Source organism: Trichosurus vulpecula, chromosome 4, assembly GCF_011100635.1.
Source record: "Trichosurus vulpecula isolate mTriVul1 chromosome 4, mTriVul1.pri, whole genome shotgun sequence".
NCBI lineage: Eukaryota > Metazoa > Chordata > Mammalia > Diprotodontia > Phalangeridae > Trichosurus > Trichosurus vulpecula.
The window spans coordinates 385,055,592-385,080,615 of record NC_050576.1 but is presented as its reverse complement, the minus strand read 5'-3'; the positions used below and the strand labels follow the sequence as shown (position 1 = coordinate 385,080,615).

At 36.1% G+C, this 25,024-nt stretch overlaps 1 protein-coding gene across 1 annotated transcript in view; it reads right to left on the bottom strand.

Annotated features, from left to right (window-relative positions):
• Positions 1 to 25,024, bottom strand: part of MYO16 (myosin XVI) — a 675,300-nt gene that overhangs the window by 70,702 nt on the left and 579,574 nt on the right. Inside the window, exons 29-31 of the mRNA XM_036754583.1 lie at positions 24,374 to 24,620; positions 21,510 to 21,817; positions 12,422 to 13,624 (exon numbers count right to left, since the gene is read on the bottom strand). Of these exons, the coding sequence (XP_036610478.1) occupies positions 12,422 to 13,624; positions 21,510 to 21,817; positions 24,374 to 24,620 (1,758 nt within the window). The remainder of the gene's footprint in view (positions 1 to 12,421; positions 13,625 to 21,509; positions 21,818 to 24,373; positions 24,621 to 25,024) is intronic.

The window sequence follows — 25,024 nt, the reverse complement described above, 5'->3', positions numbered from 1 at the left end:
TATTTCTAGTGTCTTGTAAGAGATAATGATTTTTCCTTGCAAATAAGGTTGTTTTGGCCACAACAATTTATGACAACCAATATGTAAGGCAAAATATAGTTACAATCTGCATTGTGGAGGACATGCCCATGAGTATGATATGAAGAATCCAACAAATATCAAAAGAAATAATTAAATGTTTAGCAACTAACTTTAACTCAGCAGCCATTTATTAAGCGATTACTATATACCAGGCACCATGCTAGATGCTAAAGGTACAAGCATCTACTACTCTCTACCCTCAAGGAACTAATGTTCTAAGTCTACCACATTATCCACATAAAGGCTACTTTTCTTCGCTGGCCTTCTCCTAGCACCTGCCAATATGCAAAGTTGTCACAAATAATCAACCTTTACAATGGAACCAATAGCTTTAAAGTATGAAAATCAAAGCCATATCAACCAAATGACTGAGGGATGTATGCACAGAGTAGGTGTTCATTTAATGATGACTCATAGACGAGAAATTAATAGAAACAAGATAAATCTAGATAGAGTGATTGTAACAAGCTCTTAGGTGTAATATGAGTTATTTCTTGGATTATTTTAAGATTAATCACAAAAAGATCTGAGTTATGCATTAAGAACCTAAATGCTGGTAGGTAATTAAGAAGTAGGTTTTTCTCCACAATACTCTTTCGGAAAGAGAATACATGGCACAAATCCAACACATCTTTAGGAAAATATTCCTCACACTATGTCACTTCTGAGCATTTCTTCACAAAAGGAAGAAAACCCCATGATATTGTATTATTTGAGTATAATGAGATGCAGATAGCCAGGAAGGTCTTTATTAACTTGCTTAAGGAGAGAGGCTGAGTGGCTTAGAGGATAAAGCCTTGGATTTCTCTTTTGAAACCCCAGTGGGAGTTTAATTTGCAATCCACCATAGAGATACACAATACACAATAGCTGCTTGCTTTAACATGTTGATAGTATGAAAAATATTTACTGGTTATGAAGGATAATCCACTTCTAAAAAGGCAACATTCTTTTCAGGATACCAGGTACAATGCATTCCTCTTCAGCTGATTCATTGGAGAATATCACACTGGTAATGGCTTCTTTGCTAGGATTGAGCTCCTTTCAGAGATGATAAAATATATGTATGAAATCCAAGCATGGCAGTGTGACTGACACGCCACAGGCAACAAAAAGTGATTCGTTAAAGCACCTGCCAACAGCAGTTCCTAGCGATGGGTTGTTTTTGGTCTGAGGTATCGATATGCCACTGGGATCCTTACAATGTCAGAAGAAAGTGAAGAAAACTCTAGGATGTCAGGCAAACCCTTTGTGGCAAAATTGCTGTAGGACATGGACAAGAATTGGACCAACTTGAAAGGGAAAGAAGGGCTGTGATTTGTAGTGTTAGAGGGACCATCCAAACTGATCATTAGATCCCAGGTCCATATAAGCACTGAGCATCTAGGCACAAAATTGCATCCAGCCACTGTTGCTTTTGTTGGTCTTTGAAGGCTCATCTTTGTGGCCTTCAGAGTAGTCCACTACTAAAGTGACATAGTGTAATAGTAAGCGGCCAAGGGAATAGAATTCTTAAAATAGATGACTGAGAATTTAGAGCAGAAAGAGACATTGAAGGTCATCCAGTCCATTTGCCTTTAATCTATAGATGAGGACATAGAAGCAAAGATTGTTTAAAGGACTTGGATGATTCTGCTTAGTGGCAAATCTAAGACTCTCTGGCTCTGATTATCTGGCTGCTGGTCCAGTCTTCTTTACATAACACTGTACTGTGACTTGTTTTGATTTAATATGTCTCCATTTCCTCACCTAATGTCTTTCAGGAAGTAGTATGGCTTCCTTATTCATAGTGCCAGTTTTCTGCATTGTCATGGATAGCTTAATCAGGGTATCCTGGCATGGTAGGATCTGAGAACCTTTGCGAAGGTTCCTGTGACTTTCTCTGAAATCCCTACCAGGAGATTCATTCAGTGGGGTTAAGGCATTAAATTTCCAAGAATTAAATTTCTTTATAATTTAGATGCTTCCGAGAAGGGGAGCCCCCGGGAAGACATTATCTGTAATTGCCCCTCACATCCTTTTTATCAAATACAGAGCCTCGAGGGAATGAAAAGCAGAACAGCAAAATATTGATGTGTCATAGAATAAAACAAAATATCTCTGTAGCATTCAGCTCCAGTCTTCCTGGGAGAGGGAATACTACAATGAAAGATGCAAGAAAGCTCAAGTGAGCAGCATACGTAAATGATGGAACTGGGCTTGGGCCTCAATTTCTTTACCTATAGGGTTGGAGGAGATTGGATTAAATGACATCTAAGATTATTTCCAGTTCTGAATCTGTAGAAATAGTATTGACTCTGAAATCAGAGGACTCGAGTTCAAATTTTGTCTCTGATAATGTGATCTTGGGTAAGTCATGTCCTGCACCTCTGTTTCCTCATCTGTAAAATGAGGAGCTTAGACCAGATAGCCTTTAAGGCCCCTTCAAGTTCTATATTTATGATTTTTATGTACTGGGAGGGCATACAGAAAGAGCAGGTGGGGAAAGGCAGAGGGGTACCAAAGAGAAACTTGATTTAATTTACAATTTGGTTTAGCTTAGCACTGTGTGCTAGGAATACACCTTCCTAGGACACAAAAAGAAGAGACATTTTATCTGACCTCCTTTAATATCTTCTCTTGGTGCTAGGCTTCTATTTGGCTTCCTGGTACCTTTTGAAATGATCTTGGCTCTAATGGTTTTCTGCATTGTGTTTTTGTAGAGGAAAATGTCATTACATATTTCTATTACTATTACCGAGGAGAAGAGGATAGAGGCATTGGGGAGAATGAAGAGCCAACTTTGCCACAGTGTATAATTACCATATTTTTTGATTTAGAGTTGAAAAATGACCTCAAGGTTCACTTAATCTTACCTTTTTCATTCTAAGGATGAGAAAACTGAGTTCCAGAGAAATTATTTGTTCAAGTTCCCATGGGTCCTAAGCAGCAGAACCAGAATTTGAACCCAAATCCTCTGATTTCATATCCAGTTCTCTTTCTATTACATCACACAATCTCTCCATCTGATATCTGTAGAGAGCTTTACAGTTTACAAAACGCTTTCACAGATATTTCATTAGATCACAATAGCCCTCTGGACAAGGCAGGTAGGTATTATCAACTCCATTTTATCCATGAGGAAATATACCAAAGAATTTAAGGGCTTTGTCCATGGTCACATGGGAGAACAGTGGCAGGATAAGCCTAGATTGTGAAGGTCTTTTACCACTTCATCGTAGTTATAAGGGGAGAATCACACAGATGGGCTCAGTAGAGTTATGCATCTATGAAGTGAATTGTAACTTTATGTATGAGGGAGCTTACTTAAGCCTTTCAGTTGGAAAATCAGGCTTAGTATCTTATAAATGCCTGAGCATCCATGGGAGGAAGATGCTATAGATGACAATGTATTATAGTCGTTGTCTGCACTATATGCAGTATATCAATAAACAATTTGGGGTATTCTAAATGCACTGCTAAAAACTATAGCTTATGTTCTATAGAGAAATGGTTTAAATGAAGTCCATCCTAGCACTTAATAAATGGTGATTTAACTCACTTATTACCTATGTCACCTTGGGGAAGTCACTGAATCTTCCTGGGCTTCAGTTTCCTGATTTTAAGAATGGGGGATGGAGAGTAGAAGTTGAGTCCTTTCTAGCTCTAGAATGATGTTGCTGTGACCCCAACTGACTAGATTATCTAAATAATTACCTAGTTTCTAGTTGATGGAGTTAGCAAAGCTCCAACCCAGAAGTACTAACCATTGGCAGGTTCACGAACAGTTATATAACACAGTTACACTTTTGGGGGAAAGGGAGAATGGACCTCTGATTGTATTTGTCTGAGGAATTTTCCAGAATGAAACACCCTCAACCAAAGTGGATCAGCAACCCTTTTGTAATCAATAGACTTTGAGATCTGACTATAAAGTCCCAATGTGTTAGAAGTAGAGCTTGAATTCAGTTTTTCCTTCCTCTAAGGTCAGCTCTCTTCTTCCCCTTCCTCCCCCTATCTCCACATTACTTCTCACCTTGTACATTCGGTGGAAGGTGCTTAATAAATGCTTGTGGAATTACTGCAGAGAAGCCAAGAACTTAGTACAAAACTATTTTTCTCATTGCTAGAACCCTATGTCAGGGTTCAGGTTCACGGACAGGGTGAGGAAAGAAAGCTGTACATCTTCAATGACTGCTGAATAAATGAGGAACTTCTGTCTTTGGGGATATTAATCTAGCATTCCCCATAGGACTGATGTGGGAAATGAGAAAAAAAATCAGGAGTATCTTCAGCAGAGTTGCCAGCATGCAGAGGAAGGCCTCTTTTTTTTCTTTACAGAGGAATGACTGTTATGCTAGTGAGAGATGGTAATGTACTAGATGGATGGGAAGAATCACACATCAGTAAACTCTGTGCTGTTTTGTTAATTCTCTTTATAATTTTTATGCAACTTCATGCCACCACCCATCACAAATAAATAATTATAAAAGATAAAGAATTTGGAGAAGTGAAAAAGATGAACTGTTCTAGATGGGGGAAGAGAGGGAGAGACTAAGGGTTCTGGAGTAGCCAAGATGCTATGGATTGTCCTTTTATAGGATGTTAAGATTTGCGTAGGGTGTGTCCATTTCCCAGGCTACAATCTTATTAGAGTATATCAGAGATAAAACTTGGGGGAGGGAGGGGGGCCAGGGGAGGTGGCAGAGGGACTTGTAAAAATCTGTTACCAGCACAAGGAACAAAAATCGCAACTTCCAGATACTGTCCTTGAACAAATCACACATTCAAGTTTATATTTCATGGATCTATGAAAATCTGCTTCTCATCACTAAACAATTTCTAGGTAACAGCATTTAATTTGGTGCAGAAGCTTCTAACCTCATAAAATATTGATTTAAAATGCTATTGTGCATCTTTTTGAACTTTGATCTTTCCTACTTAGTTCTGTTTTGATGAAATATTTAGAAGTCCACACATTTGCTACCTGAAAAGTAAATTTAGAGTGGTTATCGTGGATGGCAGAATGGGTTGATTGTGCTAGCTGCATCCCCTGGAGACATTCGCTGGATGCTGTATCTAGGATCATGCATAGTACATTGTTATTTTGGTGGAAACCTAACTCCTGAGAAGTATTTTATTCGAATTATAAAAATTATTCCATGGCTTTCCGAGGCAAGTTGTTTCTGTGGTACATTGTGATCCACTGTCCATAAGGATTTAAATGGATAGTCCAAGCACTGAAGACAAAATTTCCTAAGGAATGGTAAGAGGAGGAGAGATTGTTGTTTGTTTTTCAAGGTTCTGCCTATACTGATCATACAGAAAACAAATATGTCATATCATCTAACTGATAAGTTTACACTATGCTTTGAGTCTACAACTCCAAAAAAAAAATACTGAGGAGCCTTAATGTTTTAAAAGAAGTCAGAGATCCAGTTGGAGTCAGAAGGCTTGTGTCTGAGTCATGGTTGTCACTACTCAGCTAGGTAGCATGGGACCCGCCACTTCATCTCTCTGGGTCTCAATTTCCTCATTTGTAAAATGAGCAGATGGTCTCTAATATCCCTGAAAGACACATCATCCTGTGATTCTGAGCCACATTTAAAAAAAACCAAAAACAAACTATACAATTTAGTTATTTCAAAAAATTCCTTAAAATATTTCTAATTTGTTATTTATAATAATTTGGATATGATATATGTGATTCCTATTAATTAAAAATGCCTTCAACACTGGATCCAATGGGTAATTCTTGAACATCAAAATATTATTTCATTTATCACAAAGAATTTTAGCACATTTTTACATATTCAATAAACATATTAAAGAGTTGCTATGTGCAGAGCACTATTATAGATGATATTTATCATAAGTTTACCTTATTTTAATTATAGTTACTCATTTATACCTCATAATCTAAAATTTATAGTATTTGAAAATAGTAAAATTGAATTATTTTAAAAGAATTCCACCACTCATACCTTTCACAGATTCACACTTAATTTTCCAAAATCCTTTTCTAAAAAACAAATTATTATCTCTGCTTATAATTTGGATGGCTCTGAATCCTGCTTTTTCCTGACAAATTTCTCATCTTTCAAAGATGGATGAATTCAGCCAGGTACCAAAGTGCCAATTAGTACAATGAGGCACCCTAGTGGCCTCAAAGAGCTAATACATCTCTCTATTAACCAAATAGGACCATGTCTAACACGTTGGGAATGAAGAAACCAGGAATTATTTGCATAAGGATGTTAGAAATTTTGCAGCACTATATAACTAAATATTTTGAACATTAATGGGATGATGGTATATGAAAAGGTATAAAAATTTAAACATTCAGTCATGCTCAGTTTTTAAAAGGCAACTTATCAAGTAACTACTATATCAGTAGGAATATAGGCAGTACTTTTCCACACAAATCTAGATTGTTTGAAACCTGAAAAAAAGCCTATAATCATGTTCCTAGTAAAAGTATGATAATTATAATGAGGACAAAGAGAATAGTAATGACAAAATTAATGAAACATTTGTATTTGGATGGAAAAATATTAATACATTCATAATAAACATATTTTACATAGTAATGTTGCATATTTTTCTCTATATACACATATTTACACATGCCCCCACTGCCTTCATTCTTTCATTCTCTATCTTTCTTTCAAAAATATCTAATTTTAGGGGTATGGCATATTTGGAAATGATCTATTTTCATACCTATATAATCTATTTCTACCTTTGATAATATTCTTATGTCTTAAAGTACATACTGGCATACGTGAACTTGGGGAGCCCAGTTTTCCCCTCTAAATTGTATGACTTTCACTTGTTTGACTTCTCAAGCTAGCAAGTGATTCTTTCCTATCTTTGTACCTATCTTTTCCTTCTTTGTACCAAGCCCAAAGGATACCAAACCTCTGATACAATGGCAGCCTGTTTCTGCCATTGATGAAGAGCCCTTCCCCCATCACAACTCCCTAATCTGCATATAGAAATAATGTTTTGCATATGCCTAGTATAATTGGAGAATTTGGAAAACTCTGTAAGCCTCCAATTGCACACATTAAATCTGACAAAAATGTTGTTTGAAAAATGAATGAATGGCTTTTCAGGAAATTCTGTTTTTCACTCATTTGTGTTTTCTTTATGTAAACCCATGTTATATTGAGATTTGTCTCTACCTGATAAAATTACACAGGAAATTATATTTTGTTAAATATAGCCTATAGTATCTGTCCAAATTCAGGATAACACACATGCTGTATTTTGTATGTCTGTACATAGTACATAAAACACACACACACACACACACACACACAGAGGGGGAGAGAGAGAGAGAGAGAGAGAGAGAGAGAGAGAGAGAGAGATATTGAAAAATAATGCCTATTCTAGGTTGAACTCAGGCAAGCCAGATCTGACTTGCATAAACCCTGAGTTCAATCTAGAATAGCTATCATTTTTCAATCTTTCTCGCTTTCTCTCTCTCAATCTCTCTCTCTCTCTCTCTCTCTCTCTCTCTCTCTCTCTCTCTCCATTTTATGTGTATATATGTATGTATGTATGTTTACGTGGGTATCCTTTCAAAGAGATTTTATTTTAGGAATTCGATTTATTTTTAGGGGCAGGATATTTTTGGACTAATATGGTTTTCTATTTCAACTAGGAATTCTTTCAACTTTCAATTAATGATTCACAACAGGTCAACAGTTCTTCTTGCCCAAGGTCACTAATATAAAGGGGATAAGGGGGATATTTTGTAGACTATTGCAAAATCTGCCACATGTTCTTCCCATATCATAAACATGCAAGAAATTGATTTTTTTCAAATGGATTTGAGAGATGGGTGGAAAGGGTAAATTGGTCACTTATTGAGGTTTAATATAGGAAAATAACTTCAGGTTAAAAAAATCAAATATAAGGAAGCTAAAGAGGAAGATTTTAATCCAAATAACATTGTCAGTTATTCTTTCAGAAGAAATATAATTGCTAACTTTACAATTTTCTTTTTTTTTATGAGAGGTGGTAGTGATCATACAAGGAGTTTTCAGAGCCATAAGCAGAAATTTTGGACATAAGACAAGTAGCATAACTGAAGGCAATGGGCATCAAAAGGCATCATGTTAATTTGGGGGCATAAACCTTGTAATGCCACAAAGCTATTTGGTCCACCCTTCTCCTCAATGCACATGAAGACAGGCCTTCTTTCTATTTTAACTAATTGTTCTTGATAACTAGGTGTTAAGGTAGGTAATTTCTTTTCTTTTATAAATAATTATTTTTTTCAGTTAGCAAGCATATATTTTTCTTGATCCCTCTTCCCTCCAACCACTGAAAAGAAAGAAGGAAGGAAGGAAGGGAAAGGGAAGAAGGGCAGGGAAGGGCAGGGAAGGAAAGGAAAGGAAAGGAAAGGAAAGGAAAGGAAAGGAAAGGAAAGGAAAGGAAAGGAAAGGAAAGGAAAGGAAAGGAAAGGAAAGGAAAGGAAAGGAAAGGAAAGGAAAGGAAAGAAAGGAAAGGAAAGGAAAGGAAAGGAAAGGAAAGGAAGGGAAGGGAAGGGAAGGAAAGGAAAGGGAAGGAAAGGGACGGAAAGGAAAGGAAAAGAAAGGAAAGGAAAGGAAGAAAGGAGAAAAGAGGATAGAAGAAAAGGAAGAAAGGACTTTTATCATATAATAATATAGTGAAACAAAACAAAGTGATTGACAACTAAGAAGGCTGATTACTGGGTGATGGTAGAATTGTACCATGGCAAACAGAATGGCATTTTTGAGGAGTGGCCTTAATGAAAGCCTAATGCCAACTGTGCCCTTCTCACAATTCTCTAAATTTCCCCAGGCTCCCTCCACCAAAAAAAAAAAAACTGTGTGCGTATTGTTCTGAAAGGTTTAGTGATTAATCCTGTCTTTAAGACTTGTTTTCCCTTCTATGCCTAAGTTTTAACTCCTTTTTCAGCTCAAACAAGGAAGAACCAGAACCCCAAATAACCTGTGTCATGTTACCGGAATACTGCTTGAGAACAGATACATATTTCCCATATCATAGACTATCACTAAGTACACAAGTCTCCAGTGGGTAGTTGGAAAGCAGAAGTCTGTTGGATGGGGATGAGCTTTTTTCATGTTCTTCAATTTTCTCTTCTACCTACTGCGTTAGTTGGGGAAGTTGCCAATTCATGGCTTTATGAGAAAGTAATAAGGAAGCTCAAAGCAATCTCTTCAATTAAACAATGTCTCATAAAAAAGCTCACAGAAGGGAAATATGTATTATAATTTCACAGTCAAGATAACAGTATTGTACTTGAGTTTCTAATATGTGTTACTGAATGCAGGCTAATGCTACAATAGGGACAAACAATTAGCAAATTCATGTTTTATCTTTATATTTATGCCTTAGGGCTTTCTAAGAGTACTGTCCTTGGAGCTCCTGTCATGGGATCGCCTAATGGCATGGTCTTATTTTTATTTCCCTAACTAAGCCTCCCTGGATAGCACCCATAAGATACTGCCAACTTTTAGGTTCTAGATATAGTGTGAAACTGAGCTTTGTGTATCCTTAAATTGCAAAGAGGGCTATTAAGTGGTGTAGTGAATAGAATGCTGGGAGTCAGGACGATTCATCTTCCTGAGTTCAAATCTAGCCTCAGACACTTATTAACTGTTTGATCCTGGGCAAATCACTTAACCCTGTTTACTTTATAGTTTCTTATCTATAAAATGAGCTGGAGAAGGAAATGGCAAACCATTCCAGTATCTTTGACAAGAAAACCCCAGATGGGGTCATAAAGAGTCAGACACGACAGAAATGATTGAATAATAAAAAATCGTAAAGGCTAATTGTTAGTTCACATCAGTTTAAATGTACATCTCTAATATTTCAATGTGAGATGTATGAAAATCAAAGATTCTTGCAGATGCAAATTCAATTTCTTTTATTAATGGTTGAGGAAGAAACTAAGCAGACCAACAACTCATAATGTACCTAAGATGGGTGTATAAATTCTACATAAAGGGTGGCATAATAAATAAAGGGGGGGAAAGAAATTTTAGAACTATAGATAGAGGAACAATTCATAATTAATCAAAGGACAATCAGCAAAGATGAGATGGATATTTTTTGATTACACAAAATTAAGAAATTTTACACAAACAAAATCAAACACAGCTGAAATTGCAGGGGAAGCAGATAAATGGGAATAAAATCTATGCTGCAAGTTTTGCTGATAAAATCATGATTTCCATGATATATGGGGACCTGATTTAAATGTATAAGAATAAGAACCATTATCCCATTTATAAATGATCAAAGAATATGGACAGGCAGTTTTGCAAGGCAGAAATCCAAGATTTTAGCCAGTATAGGAAAAAATATTTCAATTTCCTAAAATAACTCTAATGTTTTTCCTAACACCCAAAGATGATTTTAAAAATGGGTAATGTTGGAAGGGCAGTGGGAAAATTGGCACATTAATAGTGTAGATGTGACTTGGAATACCTATTTTAGATAGAAATGTGGAATTATGCCTCAAAAGTCACTAAACTCTGCAATTTTTGATCCCAAAGTCTATACACCAACTTGATCAAAGAAAGGAGAAAATGACTTATATATGCAAAACAAACATTTGTGCCATTGAATTGTGAGGAAGACATGCTAATATTTGTCATTTACCTTCTTTTAATTCTTTTAAGTACTGGTTGAATTAATGATATTATTGCTGAAGAAATCACAGTTCTGTCTGAAAAGGTGATAGATCAGCTTTCTTTGACCTTTCCTCCCACCAGATCACTCACTGCCCATTCAAGGGCCAAAGAAAAAGTGCTGTGGGATATGTTCTACCCAATCTTCTTCCTACTGTCTCTGTTCTATCTCCTCGCCGATCAATGAATCTACCCCCTCTCCAATCTGTACCCTTATGGGAGGGAGCTCATAACTGCCACTTCATTCAAGCCCCTCCTGCCAGTTCTAAATTGTAGGCAAAGCTGTTCACACTACTTGGCTGAACAGAAAGTTACCAACTTCAATCTTCATAAAGAGATGGAGGACCTGGTATTACCATCTGTCTTATCACTGGTAAGGTGCTCTGGGCTTTACCAGTTATTCTATTACTACAATCTCTACACCTCTGAGCATTGCTATTTGACTTGCTGCTATAACTTAAAGACCCTGGCGCTTGATATCTGCTTCCCTGGAGCACCCTCATACACTTCCGGGCTTTTTATTCATGACTCGGTTGTATTCTAATTGCAATTAGAATGTAAGCTCTGTGAAAGCAGGGCCTCTGTCCCACTCACCTGTTTAGCTAGTGTTTAACATAGTGCTTTGTACATAGTAAGTACTTACATATTTTTTTCATCCATCATCTATTCATTCAACCAAAACTGGTTGCAATACAGTAGGGGAAAACTACAGGGCATTGATAATAATGAAAATACACATTTCTATAGCACTTTAAGGTTTCCTTACATGCTTTCCTCACAACTCATCTGTGAGGTGGGTAATGCATATATTATTAACCCCATTTTATAGACAAGGAAATTGAGGACCATAAGGGTGAAGTAACTTGTCCACAATCACCACGTTGGCATGATGAAAGGCAAAAAGTAAATTCTTAAAGACAATGGTTTATTAGACAATGCGTAGCTCATGAGCATTATAGTTATATGTCTACAAGTTAATGTGACTCAGTAATGTGGAACATAACAGCCTTGAGGATGAGTTGCTATAATAAGGGAATTGTTAATAAGGATAAACCAAACACTGGACAGCAATGATAAATTCAATATTTTCCCCAGAATCTTTTTAGTGTATATAATTTTACTTTAATACTTTAAAATTTTCTTAGTTTTTAATTTCTCCATCTCTAAAGCAGGAACCTTAGTGCTTAGCTAATTTCCTATTCTGACAATATCAGCTTTCAAAACTTAACAACTGTTTAGAAAAAATCATTAAAAACACGACTACTAATAACAATGCTAACTAGCATTTATATAAGCTTATATATTATATTATGAATAATATACATATAAACATATACATGTGTGTATATATCCATATTTGTGTGTGCATATATGTATATGTATAATATATAATGTATATATATTATATATAAATAAACTTTAAGGGATACAGATCACTTAAAAAATATCATCTCACTTTGTCCTCACAATAACCCTGAGAGGTAGATGCTAGTATTATCTTCATTTTACATACGAGGAAACTGAGCCAGACAGAGATTAAATGACATGCCCAGGGTCCCATAGCTTAAGTATTGCAGACTGGATTTGAACTCAAGTTTTACTGACTCCAGGTCTAATGCTTTATCTACTTCACCATCTAGCATAGTTATACTACCACATTTTCTTACCTTCAGGTTCCCTAATTTTCCTTCCTGCTGCAGACTTCCGAAGCACACTCCGTCCTGAGTTAAACAGGCTTGTTAACTCATCAAGAGGACTGGTTAATGGTCTTGAGTTTGGAGGGCTGTATGGTAGTGGAGAGGATGAACTGGAGTTGGGTTTCCTGTGCTCCACTTTTGCCACCTTCCCAGGGGAATAGGGCAGCTGAGAGAATGAGCTGGAAGAACCTGCACCATGAGTAGAATTTGGTTTCTGAGGTACTTTGGATGACTCTGAATTTGTCACTGGTTTCCCTGCATTAGCCAGAAATGGAGCATGAGTTTCTGGGGGGAAAGTAAAATGTGTGGAAGGCCGAAAAGCAGCAGGTGGAGGTACAGGAGGAGGTGGGAGGGGAGGGGGAGGTGGAGTTGAAGGAGGAGAAACTTTGCTTGAAACATTAAATACCATTAGACCAGGGGATGATGGTCTGTCACTGTCCCCTTTCTGATTTTTGGAGTACTGTGGAGACAAGGGACTTGATCCTTCTGATTGCACAGGGTATTTCAGATTGGTTTCTAGGACAGGAAGCTTTTTGACCTCTAAGGGTGTTAAAGGTGACTCATCAGATGCTGGAGAGCATGTCACTGGGGTTGGAGGAAACACCAGAAGTGGAGGTCTATGAGGAAGCAGATTCGGAAAAGGTGGTGGAATGTCACAAGTGTCTCTAAAGGTCCCTATGGTTTGATTGTTCATGTCACCATCTTCAACAGCTAGAGGTTTTCGACAGTCAAAAAACAGTGGTGGGGATCCAGTTACTAGTGGAACCATTCCCAAGCTGCTGTTGTTGCTTTCTTCTGGCAAAAAATATTTCATTTCTTCATAAACAGACTCTCCTTGATCTGGGCTGTCTGTCTCAATGGAACTGTTCTTTATTACGTTCCCTACCATTTCGATGTATACTGGCTCGGTCTCTTCCTCTTCCTCTTGGGACATATACAAATTGAGGATTCCCTGGTGTGGCCCATCAGCAGAAGAAGCTCTCTGCATTGTCATCATGTCCTGCTGACCTACTTTAGTTACAGCACTTAAGTACTTTGCTTCTCCCGGCTTTTGTGCTGGTATCTCCTCGTATGAGCCACTAAGTTTTGTATTGGGGCTTCTTTTGGGCTTTCGGGGAGGAATCTTTTTCATTGTGCTGTAATCATCACTGTGTGGCCTAGGCCGAGTCAACACTGGAACAGAAAAAGAAAGTGGTAGAGTTAAGATTCCTCAAATCTCAAATAATGGACAGCTTGTACCATGTAGCCTAGCTTGGACTTAACTCTTCATAGATCTTACTGTTCCAGATCCTAATACATTCTAAACCATATTTCTCTTCATCATTTCAGTTCAGTCCCTTTGGATCCTAAGCAAAACACTTTATTCTATGTAAAAGGAGGAATCAAGATTTTGAATATCTAGATCAGTATCAATTACTTGTTAGTATTGATAGGACTAACAGTTTATCCATGAAAAAACAGTTGCATAATGCAATATTTATTTTTGAGTAGGACTGACCATGTCTTTGCTCTGCTTGAGGAGAGTTTAGCACATTAGATTGAGATAAAATGGACATGATGTACAAAACAATCCAGGCTATGTTTAACTGTGATTGTCCAAAGAATTTCTCTAAAGTATCTCAGAAACCTACTTGTGGTGAAAGTTCATTCAGATCATTCTCTGAGTTGCCATATTCTCCTGTGAAGACGGCTAAAGCTGAGCACAGGGAGCCCAGTTCCAAAGAAACTTTATAGTTCTATGTAATTAAATGTTTTTTCAGAAAAAAAATGCGTATATAAACTCCTTTGTTTGGCACTTAGGGCCCTTCACAATCTTACTCAAATTTGTCTTTCTAGTTTGGTTACACATTTCTGTCTCTGTCTCTGCTTCACCATCTCTGTCGCTCTGTCTCTCTTTCATACTCTACAATCTAGTCAATCTGTTCTTCTTTCAATAGATGACATTTCATTTCTCGTTTTCATGCCCTTATACTGGTTTTCACCCATTCTTGGAATATAATACTCCACTGCTTCCTCTTGGAACCCCTGGCTTCCTTCAAGGCTCAGCTTAAGAGTAAACCTCTTCAGATCCTTTTCCAAATTCTTTAGTTGTTAATGAGGTAATTATTTTGAATATATCCATTTTAATCACCTAATAGAATGTATGCTCATTGAGGGCAGGGACTATCTCAATTTTCAATTTTGTATGCACAAAATTAAGCCAAATAAGTATTTAACAAATACTTATTGATTAAGAGATTGATTGTATCATATATTCCACATTTTTACAGGCAAGGAAACTAAGATGTCTAGAGGTGAACTGACTTTAATTGAAAGCACATGGAAAATTACTGACAGAACCAGGGTTATTACCATTAAATAAGTTAACTAGATTGTTTTGATGTGTAAATAAAAATGACTACAGTAGAAGGAGAAGTTTAAAACTTACTTTGTTACTTAAATAATAAAAATAAGCAACAAATAATAAGGTGTTAATGGGAACAAAAATAAAATCTGAAATACAAATAACGAGAAATCTTTCCTGTAGAGAGAGAAACAGAGAGACAGAGACAGGGAGAGAGAAAGAGAGAGAGAGGGAGAGAGAGACAGAGAGAGACAGAGAGAGACAGAGAGAGACAGAGAGAGAGAGACAGAGAGAGAGACACAGAGAGACACAGAGAAACACATACACGCACAGAGACAGGGAGAAAGAGAGAGAGAGACAGAGAGAGAGAGACACACAGAGAGACACATACACACAGAGAGAGAGACAGGGGGAGAGAGAGAAAGACAGGGAGAGAGAGAGAGAGACAGACAGAGAGAGAGACAGAGAGAGAGAGAGACAGAGACGCAGAGACACAGAGAGACACAGAGAGACACAGACACACACACACACACACAGATGGAGAGAGAGAGAGACAGAGAGAATGAGGACATGTATGGTAAAGTAGCATGAAATACCGTAGGAATCAATTAGAGACAAAGTTAAGGAAAAAAAGAATTAATGGAGCAAATGGAGATACTTGTTGATGTGTAGGTAGAACAAACACAATAGGCTTTATTTAGAATGATGATTTATTTCTCTCATATAATAATAAGCAATATCTTATTGAATAGGGTCATTTTCTTAGATAACTACATCCTCTATAAAGTGAAAATTATTTTATATAATAACATTATACTATTTTAGAAAGTATATTGATTTTGAAAATCTTGACTTATCTCATCATTCTGGATGGTTTAGCCACTATCCTTTGCAGAAAGTCTGTTTTATGAATATCAACTTTGAATATACTACTGAATTATATAACTAAGATAGTGGTGTTTATTGCTCATTTCAAATAGGGCCATTTAACAGTTAGGGTCCTTCAATAGGATCCTAACAAAAAGACCTCTAAATCTCAAGTTAGTAATGGAAAAGAAGTTACCTTTAAATCAATGGAACTCTTGAGAGAGAACCACTAAAATGGGGGCATGCCCATAATAAGAAAAATGTTCATTATTTACTATATTATTTCATTACTGTTTTATTCCCCAAAACAGACGAGTCCTTGGCAGTCCAGTGGAATGAATACATCATATTTAAATTGTCCTCAGTAAGTCAGAGATCTTTACCTCATAAGCAACTTATCTTTGGAAAGTTTCACCTGTATTATCACCTTGTGACCCAAATCACCAATTTTTAGACAGGTACACTGTAGATTCTATAGAAAGTTAAGCTTATTATATATGAGATTAAATGATCATAATGACACATAAATACAAATACTGGCTATATCCAATTCAGCTTAATGGTGTATATTTATTTAGAAATATTGAGCTTTATTGATTACTCTGGCCTCAGATGCATTCCAAACCAACCAAATTCTTCTTTGAAAAAATGTTTGGATGCTGAGTTTAAAAAAACCCACAAAAACAAAAACTCAACAACTTCACACCTCCCCAAAGAAGCCATAATGATGTGATTATCATAGGCATGTTTGGGTCAAACTGTAACAAATTTAAAAATAATTCTGGTATGATCACAATGAAAAAAATGCTAGAACTCTTAAATCATGTGTTCTATTATTCCTCCCACATATTTGACTTCTATCTAATTCACCCCAAAATGACACAAGTATTCATATTTTTATAAAATGCCACCAGGAGCTAAAGAATTCTTCTTATACAGGAGTCCTTTCTGTTTTGTTTTGTTTTTCCTTTCCATTTTTGGGAGGAATCTTTGAGGTTATTTTAAAATTATACCACATGGTTTTAACCTCATTGAAGCCCAGACATCTAGAATTTAATCCATGAGAACAAAATAGTTCCTTTTCATCAACCAAAGACTTGAATAGAGAGTGATCCTTTATGTTCCAAAAATGGCAAGCAGCACTTAGAGTTAATTTTGACCACATTTTACTACAGGTGCAAAAACTTAGTCACAATTGGATGAGAAATGGAGGGTCTCTGAAAAATTCAAGAATTTGCTATAACCTCATTGTAATACTATTTGGGGAGATTATGTTCCAGTACAGTATTACAGGTGGCGAAAGAACACTTAACTGCCTGTCTGGTACATTCAATAATACATTTTCTAAGACTCAGGACTCACAGTTCAGATAGATAATGCCTTTTACCAAATTTCAAAGGAAAATATAATGAATCTCCAATTGAAAATTAGGTGAGCAAAGTAAATCAAATTTATTGCTAAAAAAATTCTTCTATCTCTGTAGAAGAGGCTAAAATGTACATATGTATGCATGTACATACATATGTGTGGTATATATGTACACAATAAATATTATACATGTATAAAATATAATGTAATTATTTAATATATAATTTATTTTCAATTTATTTTATATAATTTACTTATTTAACATAAGATTTATAAATATATTATATAGCTATGTAGAATAGAACTATAAATGTGTATGTATGTGTATAGAGAGAGAGAGAGGAGAGAGAGAAAGGAGAATGGAACTATGAACTATATATGTATATATATACATATATACATACATATATGTGCATGTATACATATATAACAGTTCTAGTGAGTGATGTCCCCTTAATATGTCATAAAACAGTAATACAAAAACTAAAAATTTCAGATAATAAATTACAAGCTTTACTAAAACTCTACTCTTATGTCTCATAATGATGTGGAGATTATTCTGGAAGTTCCATCTTCTTTTAAAACTTTTACTGCTACCTTTTGTTTTTATACCCACCATGCATCTCTCCATCAATATTTAAGTAATCTATAATTTTAATTCTTTGCAGAGTGTAATAGTCTGTGATTCATTCCCATTTTGCATCACTAGACAAAAATTGGTGTTAAAAAATTGGACCTTTATTTCAGAAAGAAGCTTGGGATCATTAAGGGCAATTTGCAATTTCCCAAATGCAGTTTAGTCAGCTCTCTTATTCATTTTTTAGGGGCCCAGGCAGTTGTCCTTCTCAACATCAATCCAAGAGGAACTAATTCACTAGCTCTATGGAAGGACCATTCAACACCGTACCATCATCTCAGCAGTAAGCCTTCTTTATCCACTTGGTTTTCTCATGTAAATAGTTAGCTAAACTCTTTCAGGAGGCTGTGAAATGGTTCATTGCCTAATATGATCAGTACTGTATCATCTTCCAATAGGAGCATCTGGAGAAGCTCATTATCCTTAGGGAATTCCTCTCCCCTTAGGATTTGGCACTGAGAATTCTCACTGACAAAGATGAATACTTTCTTATTTGAAACTAGTAAGTGGTAAACACAAGTTTACATAAAATTATTATAATTCTAACACATTTGTATAATTGCAAATATTTGAGACTGATAGCGTCGAGAAAGTGTCTTTTTATATTTAGGCTCTATCACCTACAATGGACATCTAAGAGAGAGTTTGGATACAGAACCCCCCGACTCCTTGGTCAGCTTTCTGTCAACCACAACACATTGCTTTTTTGCTAAGAATCTCTCTAGCTTACTTTTAGGTCTCATTTTGAAAGGGACCTCATTTTTGCATAAACTGCCTTCTATTTTTTCTAGACATTATATTTCCATACATTCCATACGTTTCCAAACTTAAACAAAAACACAAATATTTGTCATGCCATAATCAATCCACAAGTAAGCACTTGTTGTGTAAGGTGGACAACAGGTGGCTGTAAAGAAATGGGGTGTGTAATCACTGTGGTGTAACTCACATACCACCTCAAATTGCAACTGAGTTGAGATGTCTGGAAAATAATTCTGCATATTTGATTTTGGTGGCTTTGGACATATACGAATACTCCTTTCTTCTCCCTCCCATTCAAAATTTGAAAGCTCCTTTAATGAATATATGACCTTTTGGGTTTTGATTGCTGCATTGGTTCATTAGTCTTATATTTTACCCGTCTAGTGCAAGAGAATATTCTATAACTAGGTGGCAGAGTGATGATAGAGCACCAGGCCTAAGTCAGGAATACTTGAGTTCAAATCTGACCTCAGACACTTACTAGCTCTGAGATCCTGGGCAAATCACTCACCTCTGTTTGCCTCAGTTTGCTAATCTGTAAAATAAAGATAATAATAGCACCTATGTCCCAGGATGAGATAATAAATGAGATAATAAATGTGTAGCACAGTACTCACCACATAGTACGCATTATATAATGTTAGGTATTATTACACTAAGATGTGTAGAAACCATTTAAATTCTCTAATTATAAATTTATTCTCCCTCAGTATAGTTATGCTAGACTAAGAAGTTATTTTGTGCTATCTCAATAAGTTCTCCCCTTGAAATTTGTCTTTAGATTAAAAAAATGACTTTTGAAATGTTTTTTTTTCTGTCTGCTGATAACATTTTATCTACATATCAATGGACTCCTTTATTGAAAGGAAATTTTAAAAAATTATTTCTTAGAACCTCATCTATCCCTGCACCCTTTGTAATTTGCCCTGAATTATACTTAACTTGATTTCCTTTTCTCATTTCATCAACCACTACCACGTTCTAATTTTCAAATTAGGCCTTTTCACCCACTTATGTAATGACTTGACATGATTTAGAATATTCCTGTCCTTTCCCACTCCCACTTCATATCTATCCATTCGGTAATGATTATTCTATTCATTTTCACATTGATCCTTCCATCTTGAATAAAGCTGCTGCTAGTGGAACTTCACCCTCATATTCCTTTTTCATAGTATATTTTATTCCTAATCTTGCTCTTTTGTAATCATGCCATATTCTTTATATCCAAGTGAATATGATTGTAGGAACTAGTGACTCCCCATGGCCCCTTGTCCAGGTCTGTCTAACCCACAACCTGTTTCTTATTTTTGTCATGCCTTCATTGAGCTTTGCCCCACAAACCTAGCCCCGCAGACTACAAAAAAAATACCTAGAGACAAATAAGGGAATGAGTGAGATTTGTCCTGCCTACTCATCCTGTGTGTTTATGAATTATTTAGATGTAAATAACGGTGAGTAAGCACTGTGTTTCCTCTGTTTAAGATGATATTGTTGGAGCTCAATAGTTCTAGCATGTAAATCCCATCCTTTCCAACTGCTTTCCACTGATCAAATATAAATTTCCCCCCTCAAAACTCTTTGCTATATTCATTCCATGTTGTTTCTCATATTTGTCTATTTCTATATTTACTCTCATCTTTATTCCCTACATCCTAGCAGAACATATGATTTTCTTCAATCTTATCAATTATTAATCATAGGATCATGGATTTGGAGTTGAAAGGAATCACAGACATTATATAGTCTAATCCTCTCATTTTACAGAAGAATAACCTGAAGCCTAGAGATGTTAACTGACTTGCCCTGGATCACAGAATGAGTAAAGGCCTGATGTGATATTTGAACCTAGGTCATCAGGATTTCAAGTCTAGCTCTCTGTTCGTTATATCAATATTTGCTCTGTTACCTCTCTGTGTTTAATATATATGTATATATACATATATATATGTATATATAAATGATTTTGCCTGAAAGACATATTAACGAAGGTGGTGATTGTACTATGCTTAGTATTGCAATTTACTCTAGACTTGTATAACTTGTCAAATATCGTTTTACAGGAGAATATTCTTATACTCTCTCTGTTTTTATCTTGTTGGCTAAATTTTTTTTGGTTATTATTTTTTAAAAAGCAATTAAATTCAATTTTATGTTCTCTAATGTGCCCTATTTATTTTTAATAATGCTAAAGATGAATAATTACTAATAAGTTATCCTAATATAAATCAAGGGATGGCAAACTATGTTCCATGGGCTGACTCCTGATATAAATGAGTGGAAGATAACTCGAAATGAGTATGCAATTTAACTTTAATCGATTAGACAAAGATGTTGCTAGAATCTCAATATATAAATTTAAGTTACTTTCTTTTAGAGATACCACTAACAAGAGCTTGCTGTTCATTTAATGGTGAATCATTTCACTCACCAGCACGCTGAAATAGATGTTGTTTGGCTAAATTTTGATGCAAAGAAAAACTGATGAAATGATTGATATGGGGGTTTTGTTTTCTTTTCTTTTGGACTGGTTCTGATATAAAGAACTCCTGGTGAGGAAATGTACTTCCAGTGCATATCAGCACTTAGAGACATTGTGTGTAGTTTCAGGCTCCGATAGGTTATATGACTTGCCAGAGTCACACAATTAGTATGTGTCACAGGCAGGATGAGCCTAAGTCTTGATTCTGGCCATATCTCTTTCCATCAAAAGCTTGAAAAAAATTCTAATTATTAATAGGGTACAAAATTTGTATTGTCAAAATCTGAAGTTTATTTTATGTGCAGTTGTGTGTATGTTGGGGGTTGGAGAGATGGCAGGGGTCAGGAGAACAGCATGAATTGATTTTTCCAACAACCTTAGAAATTTTAACAAAATGTCACATTTTCTTAGTGATCAAAGAGCTACCAGTTACAAGCAATTAGGTTTATTTCTATTAAAAATGTAATAGCGCTACAGGCTACTATGGGGCATTTGAGGACCGGAAGTCAGAAGATCAATAAACAGAGGCAGTGTTGTCTCTCAATCTGCTCCCCCCCTCCACCCCGCCCCCACTCTATGCTTTCCCTTTTAGCCTAACCTTCATTAGCTGCATCCTTAGCAGCTGCTGTCAAGCAGGCACTAACAGCTTCATAGGAAGCACTCAGTCGTGTGTTGGGGTCTCTCTTTGGTTTGGGAGGGGGCTGTTTCCGTGGTGATGGCAGGCCACTGCTGTCATCCATGCTGAACACAGAGTGTAGGGAGGGAGATCTGATGGATGATCCAGCCAGAGACTGTACCAAGCCATCCACCGCCATGGGGACTGGAACTGAGCTAGAATGAAAATGCTTGGGTGCCCGACTGACTGCAAAGTTGTCTTCAGAGACCTTTCCACCCTTGTCTGCAGCTCTTAAAGGAAAGAAGAAAAACACACACACACATAACAGAAGAGATGCCCAGATGCATTATTCAAATGATAACAATGAACCTGTTCATGCAAACATAATAACAGCCTTTTGGAAAACAATCTCTCAACACCCCTGCTGTGACTAGAGGATGTGTATGCAGTAATCTTCTGACAAACAAATCCAGATGAAGCTGCTAGCATTTTTCCATTTCCTGCTTTATGATAAATCAGATCATTGGACTCCCCCCACCACCACACACAGACATAAATGCAGCTTTCCTTAAGTAGTTTCATATTGTTGATCAGGCATTCACTGAATGGATTGTTCACACTCTGATTATTAAACACAATCAAAACCTAGGAATTCAATCTGAATGATAATTTCTGGGAAATCCATCTTAATAGAAAGTTACTGATGCAGCAAATGTTGGGAGTTCATCATGGCTCCCTCTCAAAGAAGTACACTATTATAAAAAGCAAAGCATGGAATTGTGGGGGTAACCCACACTACTTTCCTATTTCTGTCTCTCCCTCCATGCATCATCAGCCATCATTTAATTATGTGGAGTTATTTTCTCCATCATAATGATTTTCTTTCCCTTTTAGTCTATATGTCTTGTCTGTTGCCAAGTGCATTGCTCTTATCCAATAAAGAAATTGACAAATCACTTGGTACTTAATTTTACATCTGGGCAAAGTGAGAAATTGAGGTGATTGTTCAGTTCCAGCAGCGAAAATAATAAATATCCTTCTAGATGTCATATACAATTAATAGTTATTTAGTAAAAAAAAGATATACTAATAATAACAAGAGGAAAAACAGCAAAGTTTTTCCATTTGACTTTATAAGCTGGAGTTATCATATGATAAAGAGATGACAATACATTTGTTTTCCAAGTTGTTTTTTAAGCGTTTGCTTTTATAATTTTATCTCTCGATGGCAGAGCACCAAAAGAGTTGGAATTCTTCTAAAAGATATAGCCAGATGCCCATGTAGTAAATGAAATAGCTGAACATAAAAACTTGGTATTCAGTATGTAATTTGTTTTCACTGTCATGCTTAATTACCGATTTTTCCCTACAAAGGGATTTTTTAGTATTTAATCACTGGGATATTTGAAGCTAATTAACTAGAGATGACACTGCCATTTTTACTTTAATAAAATTAATCTGACATAGGCAGTATAAGCAAGGGAATGTCATTTCCAGTGAGATACAATGTGGCGTTATTGAGTTCCTATGGAAAAACAAATAGCTCCCTAACAAGTGAATTATAGTCAAAGAGAACAGATTACTGTTCTTACTTGTTACTATGTACAGGTGTCTTTATCATTCACATAAGAGGAAGGACACTCCACTAAAAGGTGAAACAGGTGGTTGCAAAAATTTCTATTTCTAGCTAAGCATTCAAAGTAGACTTTCAAATGAAAAGAAAAAAAAGATGTCTTCTCTGGAGAAGAAAATGTGTCAATTTAGATAGTGACTAGAACAGACACATTTCTCTATATTGATTTCATAGCATCTCCTTTCCCCTGAAATGGCTCCTTATTAATCATCTTGGCAAATTTCCAGAAGGTTCTCTAAGTCAGCATTTATGTTCAGTGTGCTTGAATGAAAAAATTTAAAAGCCCAATTACATGTTTGCTAAAAATAGAGCTATCATATACTTTAAAATAAAATCTGAGACTGCCTGAGGTATTCAAAAAATGAAACAAGCATAGCATGCAAAATTAATGACCTTCAAAAGAGATACTCTAGATGGTCTTGTGATATGTGCATCTGTGTTTATGACCTTGTTAACAAGGATATTTAATATATTAATGAAAATATGTAAAATATTCATTGGAAGATGTAATAAGATGATGATGATGAAAATGATAATGATGATCTTCATTTTCATTTTTACCAGACCAATGGTTTCTTTACAATAAGAAACTTCCATTGAGGGAAATTCTCTTATCACTTCAGAACCTCACCTCCTCTGCAAATTGTAGTCTGACAAAGTTGCTGGAGGTAATGTGATGTTAAATCACTTGCTTAGAGGCAGTATTTGAACCCAGGTCCTCTTGGTTCAAAGGAAAGCTCTCTACTATTATATCATGTTGCCTCCCTGATAATAATCATGACAGCAACAATATTAACAAAAACAAATATGATGCCTCACATTTATAATACCCTTCAAGACTTACAAAGCACTTCATATACATTATCTTCATTCAGGATCAGGAACTTGGGTTGAGAGAGTTTAAATGACTTGCCCAGTGTCACACAGCTAGTAAGTGTCTGAGGCCAGATTTGAGCCTAGATATTCCTGAAGTAAAGCTGAACATTTTATCTACTACACTGTACTGCCTCTAGCAAAATGTTTGCAGATGACATATTATCATACATACTACCCTAATATTTGTAAAGTGCTTAGCACTTCGCCTTGGCACATACTAGGTGCTGGCGTCTTGCCCTTGCCCTTTCCCTGATGACCCCGAGCTGAGGGCTGTTTTGAATTCTTATGCTGATACCTGGATCAATTACGAAGGCTGTTGAAAATGTTTTCCACTTACCTTTTGGAGCCCTCTTCTTGTTTGTTCCTAACCTCGAACTTTTCTCTATGGTAAGCTATGTTCATTTCATTGCGGAGCCGGTCATTTTCTCGAGCTATGTCTGAAGCATTCTGAATGACCAGTGCATCATACGTTTTCAGGCCCATGTCTTCTGTGTTCTGGAGGAAGCTCTTTACTGAAGTGACCTCTTGCTGTCTGATGCTCATCTTCTGCAGCAGGTGCTGGCGTGCAAGAAAGCCTCTTATAACTGTCAGAAGAGGACAAAATTATGGTCTGACGAGAGAAATGTGAATCCAAAATACAGAAGCAAAGTTGCAATGACATTAAGCTTCATGACTGATAATGGGGTTACAGACTGATAAATATAAGCTCAATGTAAAAGAAATAATGAAATGTATCCTAGCCACATTAAAATGAGGTTTAAAAATTCATTAATAGCTACCATAAATTCAAAGATTATGTTAAGAATATCATTTACTTGGATAGGTTACCAGGAATAATCTTTATAATGAGGTCTTTTATGTGTAGGTACATACTCTACCAATGCAGGGTGAAGCTCCTTTATGCTAAGAAAAGTGTTACCAATGGCTGGGACTGAAAAAAAATATTATTACCTCAGGGCCAACTTTCTGGTGCTAGGTCTCTTTGAGT